The sequence below is a fragment of the Arachis duranensis genome, chromosome 6, assembly GCF_000817695.3.
Source record: "Arachis duranensis cultivar V14167 chromosome 6, aradu.V14167.gnm2.J7QH, whole genome shotgun sequence".
Taxonomy (NCBI): Eukaryota; Viridiplantae; Streptophyta; class Magnoliopsida; order Fabales; family Fabaceae; genus Arachis; species Arachis duranensis.
In genome coordinates this window covers 35643241-35653116 of record NC_029777.3, presented here as the reverse complement: position 1 = coordinate 35653116, position 9876 = coordinate 35643241, and the positions used below count along the sequence as shown (strand labels likewise).

The following is a 9876-nucleotide window of genomic DNA, read 5'->3' as shown; positions in this document are numbered from 1 at the left end:
CTACTGTATGTTCAATATCATAATTTTTTTTTTTGAAATAAAAAACTCAACACAACAAGGTGGAGCATCAACATCTCAACAAAAAAGTATTAAACAGATAAAATAAATTAATTCTTAATTATCTTCGACAAAAGCCATCAACAACCCAAAAGATCAAATATCACTCAACTCTTTGTAACTCTTAATCGACCTGTTAAATACTCCTGCAACACTTGATTCTTGATTCCTGAAATTCTGCCATTCCTTTTCAACTAAGTGCTCCAAATGATAGCAATGAAATCAAAGTCACCAATATTGTATTAATTTGACTGCACGATTGACCCTGAACCATGTAAACTTACGGTCATTCAACTCTATATCCACCAGTTTGATAATGCTGTTAACACACTAGCGCCTTTTCTTTCTTCCAACTACACAACCTCATTGAAGACACCCATGTAGCACAGAGGAACCTGACATATTTCCGATAAAAAAATTTAACTCTTCCCACAAAGCAAGCTTCTCTTCCCTTGTATGTGCACCATACACCAAGCAAACAACACAAATAAAAATTATTGTTTGTCAATTCTCCTTCTATACACAACCATCTCTCCCCTTTGTAACAATTACTCAACCTAAACATCATAACATTCCACATTATTAATAAACCTCTAGAAACACCTTCCGATCCCACAAATTTCAAACTCACCGCATCATTACCTCAAAATTGCACTATATCAAACTTAGAAATCACCTCCTTCTTTGTCTCTATCAATCCTAACATATTCGCATTATTTTTATGCTTAAATTTTTTACCATTTTTCACTTTCCAACACTCCCTAAACTCCTCATATTCCACGAACTAAAATCATTTAAAAACTTTATTATACACCTTATTTCGGTTTTTGGAGCGGCACCTTCTTGCTTTCTCTTTCTGTTTTGCTTGCCTTCTTTTTTGTGCCAATACTTCATTCTGAGCTTGGAGAATAGTCATAATGTCCTCATCCTCGTCACATAAAACAGTTCCTAATTCGACAGCTAGATCCCAAGCAACCCTATTTTCAGCCATATCTTTATCCCAACTTCTTCCATGTTCATCTTGATTAGTTTCACCATCTGCATCCTGCTCTGAGTCCTCCGAATCTTCCAAGCTCCTTACATCCCCTCAACAAGTAAAGTAGCAAACACCGTCTTGTTTCCCTTCTAAACCCAGAGCTTAGGCTCATGACCACAGGGACAGAGATAAGTGTTATCACACCAAAGCATTAAAAGAAAAGAAAATAAAAGAAACATAAATCTGAAATTTTGTCAAATTACTGGATGGTCAAGTTCTAGCACTGCATAAAAAAACATCATACCATCAACTTCTCAGAAGAGAGAACAAAGATAAACATTTCAGGCAACATGGAAAAGGGGAATCAAGATAAATATGACTACAGTGGACTATTTTCAAATTTCAAAGATAAATGAAACTGTACTAATTCAAGATGAAAGAAAAATAAATAATAATGGCACTCTACTCATATCATCCACTCATTCACAGCTGCATCTCCTCAAAAAATGCAAACATATTAAGCAGAATAGCAGAAACGTAAGCAGCTTTGCTCAAACGCACATCACAACATCTTTAATTCTTTAGTACTCTGAAATAAAAAACGCATGCAGAAGAATTCACCAAAACTATCATAAAAAACTAAACCCAGCTGTATACTTTTGTCATATTTGATGGATATTGAAGATTTATTCATTCAACTGCATAAAGTTTACATATTCTTTGCCCAAGATTTTCTTCCCCACCGCAAATAAAAGATGCCTGCTATACCCCTAACCACGTCAATATCATCATAATTACATGGATCACTTTTATTGAATAAAAACGCATTCTTGAGGTAAAGGAGTATTGATTTACTAACAATAACATCTAAGGTAAGGATAGTATGATAACTTTAAGTTGAAAGGATCTGTAAAACAAATCATCTAAATCAAGACTTCATATGAATATTCGCTTTTGATCTATTCTTGATATGGCCTTGGATACATCTGCAATATGGGTACTCTAAAAAAAAAGATAAGGAATAATCTATACTACTTTTTCAATATATAAACAAATAAAATGTGTGTATTCAAGTTTGTTTATGATTAAATGTGTGTGTCCATGTGTAGAGACAGGGAGGTCTGGTACATCCATACAGGTGAAGAACTTGATTCAATAAAATGTAAATATGAACAGAAATAAATGCTTTTGGAAATGAAGGAACAAAGGATAACAGCATCAACAGAGTCGGGCATTTATGCATATACATACATAAACAAGTACTAAAGTTAGACTAGGGTAAAAATTAAAGGTAAAAGATACTAGCACTAACGAGACCAAAATACATAACCAAAAAAATTAAAAAGAATAAAATTCTGATTTATATCAGTTCATCCAGCTTAACCTCGTACTGTTCACCAGTAGCAAGAATTTTGACACCAACCACACCCCTTTGCCACTCAGAGCTCCCCACTAATACAAGCCGCTGAGCATTATTTCGGGCAGCTCGCTTAAAAACCCTAGAATGTGAATGAGGAATTATATATCATATCAGAAGACATTATAACATGCAAGTGCACTTTAACAAGGAAAGAAGAAAAATTTAAGCACGAATTTTTACCACTTAAGAGGTTTGCTTTCCAAAACTAAGTCAACACTCTGTCCCTTTTTTCTGAGAACATGAGCAACCATAGCAGCAGCACCTTGAAGATCTTCATCCAAGGCACATACAATGTAATCCATTTGTAAGCTGAGATCTGGTAGCAGACCCTTTTCTCTAAGTAACTGTTTAAAGAGCAAGGAGGACAAGGGTATCTGTTAAAAGAAGAAGGAAAAAACAGAACTGAGGCCAAAATCAACGAGACCAATTCACATCAGAGAATAGCATTAAGTAACAAAGAAAATCAGCATAGCTGAGAAAGTAAGATGTCAGTTCCCTATAATATATTGGGGAACTATAACATTGCTTGATCCATACAGAAAATCTCACCTAGAGGGATAAGGCTTATCGGTTGCTGTATTAGAGTGCCCCTATAAATTTACTGCACATGGGATGGTGTTGACTACATAAACTGAAGCATCTTAATAGATGCACACTACCTTTAACTAGGGATAAAGCCTATTACAGAATGGGAACTAAAAATGATCGGGAAAAAGTGATGACAATATAATGTACTCTAAACAAAGTATGTTCTTTCCCTTAATTTAACATTAATCAAAGTAAAAGAAGTAAATCTTCAACTGATGCATAGTTTATTTATTATGGGCCAATTATACAAAATTATGGATCAATAAAGAGAGATGTAACCCTCAAAGTTTAAGGGAACATTTTGCCGCAAAGCTGTAAGATTTTTAATATTGTGCAGAATTAGATGTTAGATGGTGAAAAGCCATCAAGAAAATAAACTTATTGCGGCAGAGATAAGAATGTTGTGTTGAATGAGTAAACAACTAGACAAGGATGCATTGGAGGGTAAGTTAGTAGGGTTAGCATCAACTGTAGAGATGATGGTGAAATTCCCATCTGAGATGGTTCAGTCATCTGTGGAAAACCCGTAGAAACCCAAATAAAAAGAATAGATCAAACAGAGGGTAGCTCAGTTGTTAGGGAAGAAAGACCCAAAATTCTTCAAGTGAAACCGTTGAAAAAGACAGAGTTTCATGGTTTGTTTACAGAAATGGTTTACCATAGGACATGGTGTCCCATGATCCATACAACCAACCCTACATGATACTAGGCTGTTGTTGAATATAGGAAGAGATGCAGGACAAACTTTAAAACACTTAAGAACAGCATGAATAGCGAATTGCACAAAGCTTTTCAAAAAGAACTACGGTCAGTCTAAGGAAGAGAAAGGAAATCACTCAAATTTTAAGAGAACAATTTCCAGTCAAAATAAGAAGGAAAGTAACAATATCCAGCAAAATCTGTCCGATATAAGCTGCAAAAGCATGAATTTAGTTGAAAAATTATACATGAGTAACCGTTTTTAAATACATGATCCTCTTTGCTCCTTTTTTTTTTTATGTAATCCTCTTTGCTCTAAAAACCTATAGGATTTCGCAAGAATCGCCAAAGAATCTCAGTACAAACCCAGTTAACTGCAAGTTGTACAACTTGGAATCAGAAACAGAATATTATTGGAGTCAAAGCTTATAAAATCATTACATCACATCAAAAGATGTGGCTTTCTAAAGAACTATAGGTAATAAATTGCATAGTTTCTCATGATTTGCTTCATGCACCTAGTCCTAAATGTAAAATAAAGTGTCAAAGACGAAGGCAGCAAGTAATTCATAAAAATGCAAAACATCATGATTTTCCCATTTTTCCTACTACTTAAAAGTTAGACTTACTTCCACTACAACTGCATCACCAAATCCAAAACCACAGGCAGGAATGTCATCAGCACCAAAAGTTGAGAACAAATGATCATAACGACCACCACCGCAAATAGCTCGCAGCTTTCCTTCTCGATCAAAACCCTACTGAAGAAATTAATCGTTTAAACAATGGAAGATAAAACAGCCAATATGTGCCTTGGCTATAAACAAACATATTAACATAATATTTAGAACCAATACAATAATGTATCAACAAGACTATCACTTCCTATTAATGTGTAACCTTAGAAACACAACTGATATGCTATGGCACAACTGTATCATGAAACATATAACGGGGAGCCAGGGACAAATGTAACTTCATTGCAGCAATATATAGCTAGTAAACCTATGGTGTGCCTTCAAACATTAGAAACCTAACTGTTTCATTTTCCATGTTCTTTTTTCTACTTTTCAATATAAAATGAAGAAATCATCAAAAAGAAAACATAGAGGGCAACGATAGGATTCTGCGTTTGCATTTTATCTTGTTGGATATCATGATGATATCACATTATCACTAAGGATCTTACATGCTACAGTGACTTGCTCCAAGAATTTGCACATATCATGCTCTTTGCCTCCATGCCACATGAGTATAAATGAATTTAAAATTATCTCAGGAAGAACTGAAAAGAATTCTTTTAATGTCTAAGTTTAAGCCAATGAGAAAAATATTTAAACCAAGAAAATGGTTTTAATCGCATTCCAGCCATTATTTGCCAAACCGTATATAATATGCCATTATACATGAATAGTATATATTTCAAAACACAAGTCATACTTTCATCAATATCCGAATTAATCTTCAACATAGTTGTCACAGAACTAGGTCTTTATCTAAAGAGAGAAAGCATTTATTTATGCAAGGGAGAAGCGATATACATACAGGAAATTAGACCAAGAATGTCACTGAATAAAATTAACCATATGTATTGCGGACATTAAACATCTGATTAGTATTAACTATTAGCCATGAAAAATTCTAACCTCGAATACAATGCCAGTGTAGTAAGCAAGGCCTCGAACAACTGATGCATCAAATTGAATCCATTCAGAGTAACCAAATTTTTCAGCAAGTGAAAACAACTGTTTCAGGTCAGCAATTGCTTTCCCACTGCTTCCAAGCTTCTCTGAGCACAGCAAAATTTAGGTTTCATATCAGTGAACCTTTTGGATCCATAGATAGGCTTCAAGAAAAAGAAACCAATGAAATATATTCTCCAAGAACAAAAACTTTTTTGAATTAAGCATATGCCATAAGCTAGAAAATGAATCATTGTGCTTCCAAATGATATATTGAACATAAAATTTCATTGACTAGAAACATATAATTTCCAGGAAATTTCACAAACTATTAAAAAGTGTTAGAACAAATTAACTGTAGAAGTTGAACCTTCTAACCCTGTCAATGACTTTACAGAAAGGACTTGCAAAAGCTCCTCGACAGCCTCTTGTGATACACCAGCAGCCATCAACTCTTTCTTTACCTCATCAACTGGAATTTTCTCGATCTATAAAAAATAAAAAGCAGTGAATTTATTTCAAATTATAAACAAGTTGGCAAGGCAAAATGCCAGAATATGAAACTTCTGTCACCCCAAAGACAGGTGAATTAGAAGTAGATAAAAGCATATGGATCAGAGAGAGATAGAAGAGCAGAGCAGAGGATGCAGACACGATCAGAAGCCTAGACACAAAATTCCCAATTGATGACACTTTAAGCATCACAATATAATAAATTCAACATTCAAGGGAATCCAAGAATGTTATTATGAATGACTTCATTCAAATCTTATTTACAACTTTGGAATGATATTGGGGGAGTGGTATATTAATTTACACCCACACATGCATATATATGCTAAGTTACATTATTTGCTTTTTTCTCTCTTTCTCTTCTCATGGTTTTATTGTCAGGATGAATATCTTTAAATTAGTCTGTTTGTGACTCTCATGATAGATGGCCTATAATAGAGTGAGCCATTGTGCTTCTTGAGACTAGGAGTTAAAAGATAAATCATGTCGCAACTCTTTGATAGAGGCAATCAGCACAGGCATAGCTTTTCTTACTTTACATTCTGAAAACATAGTTTATGCAACACAGGTTGCCGAAACAAAAAAATTGACTGGTGGGCCACCTAGAAGATAGAAGTAAATAAATGAATAAATAAATAAAAAGAAGATAAAAATAAGGCATTGCTGTAGATTTGGTTTTGTTGGTGTTGACTTAAGCCATTGGAATCATCATTTGCATATTGAACTTATTCTTAGATAAGGGTGAATCATAAGCATCCCCATATCATTATTCCAACTAATATAACATTATGTTGCTTGACATTTACAAAGTATAACAAAGACAAGCCATTATATCTTCAACCACCATCAATTGAAAAAATAAAATCATGCAAAAATAGCAAAGAGTTGTACAACTCACTTTGTCAATAATGACGCAGACCTTGCCAAATAAACTTTCAGGTATGGAATAACACTTCAATACTTCCTGTAGAACCTGGAAAGCATGGAAATAAATAACAGTGTAAGACGACCGCGAAACCGAGACAACACCTAGAATCACATGAATATGTAAGAACATAAGAACCAAAAACTTCTTATTGAAGACTGCAACTACCTACAAATCTGTAAGATATTAAAGGAGAAGTGCAGCACAAGTAGAAATACGAAAGGAAAAATAGGTAGATCAAAGAAGAAGAAGTGCAGCACAAGTAGAAATACGAAAGGAAAAATAGGTAGATCATCAATATATGGGAAAAGTAAAACTTTGAACCTTTCGGCTGGAAACTTTAAACCCAACATCGGATTCTTTAATTCCTATTCGCTTGAATAAAGTGACGATAGACGATATAAGCTCTGCTTCAGCCTACAATATATATTAAAAAAAAAAAGCTGACAAAAAAGCATATTAAAACTATCACAATTCAATGCATTCAACAATATTGTCAGCACAGTAATTCAAAAGTATAAGGTACACAAATGAGAACCAAGCATGAACATCCACCAAGCCATGTCTAATAGACAATATAAATAACCAAGAAAACAAAAAGCTCATGACTTTATTACAAGGAACATTCAGACAGTTTCATTATTGCTCACGACGGCGCCCCCTTGTCATTCTCTCATACCGCCAACATTGTCCAACAGTGAACCACTTCAATGGCAGTGGTACAGACTTGCTGGGAAGAAAAAACACTAACATAAGGATGAGAATTTGACATCCACATGCAAAATCCACTATAGCTATACCGGTCAAATTAAAATATCAAAATTAAAATTTACCCTTTCTGTATCACCAGCCTTGCCAAAGAAGGAGTAAGTTCTGGCCTCAGTGCAACACGACGATTACCCCGGTCTTCGAAACAATAAAGCTGCACAAACGAAAATGTATAGATTACATTTTCATATTCCTCCAAAACTCGTCGTTGCACTTTCCTTCTCTTCTATTTTAATTTGTAATTTATGATTTCCTATTTCCTAACCACACTACAAGCATGCTGCTTCAGTGCAATTTCCGTCAAAGTACAATCCAGAGCACCATACGGAGACACTGACACATACCTAAAGCAAAAGAGTTACCTGGTCCTTAATCTCCTCCCCTGCTTTCCTAGTGAACAATGCCTCATTCTCAAGCACAGGAAAATCAACCTCCTCAAATCCATATAAACGCGAAACCTAATCCATCCAAATAGATAAATTCCATAATCTGAAGCTAAACACTAGAACCAAATCGAATCATAAACAGGCATATGCATAAAGTAGTATTGAAGCTTTTCAAGTAAATTCAAGTGAAAAATCAAATAAAACCTCTTTGAAATTGTTGAAGAGCCAGTTGCGCAAGCGCATTTCCTCAGGCGGGAAATCACGCGTCCCCTTGGGAGGGTTCACGTCGATCCTCTGCACCTCTCCAGCGACTATAGGACCGGGAGATAAAGCTCCAGATCTTCCGCCACCGCCGCTCTGAGAGTCGGTCTCCGCCGCCGGCGAGAGTGAAGAGTGGACTCTGGCGGCGGTGAACTTGATTCCATTGAAGGAGAGCGGTGAAGTAGAGAGCTGGTAGGTGAAGGAACGGAAGAGAGGGTTGAAGTAGGAGTTGAAGCGTGGCTGAAGGATGAGGTACGAGCACGAAAATGGAGTTGCAGGCATGGTTGCTGGCTTCTTGGCGGAAGAGACAGCACACACACACTTTCCTGGTTTCCTACATAGGCGGATAACGGTTTAGTGGGCTTCTTGGGCCCTCATGTAATTTGCGCCGAATCTTCCAAAATCAGTAAATTAGGCCCAATTTGGGCCTCAAATGGCATTGTAGAAAGAAAAGTAGAAACCAAAATCAAAACCAAAAAAAAAATCTGACCAAAAAAAGAAAGAACAAAAATTCAATACCAAAAATAGAAAGGAAAGAAATAAAAAAAAAGGAACAAACCTAGAGTATAAAAAATATTATGAGAAGAGTTCGAACCCCGCCTTGTGCATGTAGCAACCCATTGGCCAACGGCAGACTCTTAAATGAAACTCAGATTCGCGACGGATTAGTCCTTAACCTGTCGTGTTGGGGGATACCGTTTGGTAAACCAAAAAAAAATATATATATATATATATATTATGAAAAATATTAAGGGGTGAACACTTTTTATTAAGAGTTTAATTTTGATCAACTGGAAGTGTAAAATTTTTTACATCGTCATCCAATTATATCCCTTCTTTTAAACCATCATTCATGTTATGCGGTTAATGAAAAAAGTAGCTATTTTTACGTAATCGAATGCACATGTATAATTACTTTAGATGAACAATGCATCAAAATTAAATTTTTTTATTAATATTAGACAACATTTTTAGCCAATATTATTTCAATACTATTAAGATTTATGCTTTCGAATTTAGTATTTAAAGTATAAAGTGTTGGCTAGAAATAATAAATTTTGATAGACATGTAGTATTGTTTCAAAAAATAAAAAAAATTAAAAAAATAAAAAATAAAACAAAAATACTTATTCCCTTATCATTTTCTGCATTGTTATCAATAACCAAAAGAGATTAATTTCACTCTATTTCTAATAAAAAAACTCAATTTTATAAACCCTAAACCATAATTAGTGAAAAATAACTCTGATTACTAAAATACAAAATTTGTTTCTCATACTATTTCAATTGATCAAACTCGCATTTAGTTGAGGCAACAATATCTTTCAAACAAACAAGCAAGTTCATTTGGATAGAACATGGAAGCACATGGTAGTGCTACATCTGGTTTGGATAGGTGAATACACCATCCAAGGAAATAGGAAAAGGGTGGAGGAAAACAGTGATGACTACAACCATTTTAGAAACAGAAAAACAACCACACAGGGATTATAACTATTTCTATTAGCATCAGTTATTAGCAGTTACAATCTTGAATCTTATACAGACTTACTTCCAACACAACATGAGCTGCATGGTGGCACAGAAACCTGCCACCTTCT

The 9876-nt window shown here is 34.8% G+C and overlaps 1 protein-coding gene across 1 annotated transcript; it reads right to left on the bottom strand.

The window, feature by feature from the left end:
• Positions 1-2042: 2042 nt before the first annotated feature.
• LOC107493561 (histidine--tRNA ligase, chloroplastic/mitochondrial-like) lies at positions 2043-8602 on the bottom strand. The gene is given in 11 exon segments (XM_016114646.3): positions 2043-2532; positions 2634-2797; positions 4370-4498; positions 5387-5529; positions 5793-5910; positions 6834-6908; positions 7185-7277; positions 7470-7590; positions 7694-7782; positions 7991-8086; positions 8219-8602. Coding segments are annotated over 11 exon segments (1506 nt in total). The 5' UTR covers positions 8558-8602; the 3' UTR covers positions 2043-2393.
• Between the last annotated feature and the right edge of the window lie 1274 nt (positions 8603-9876).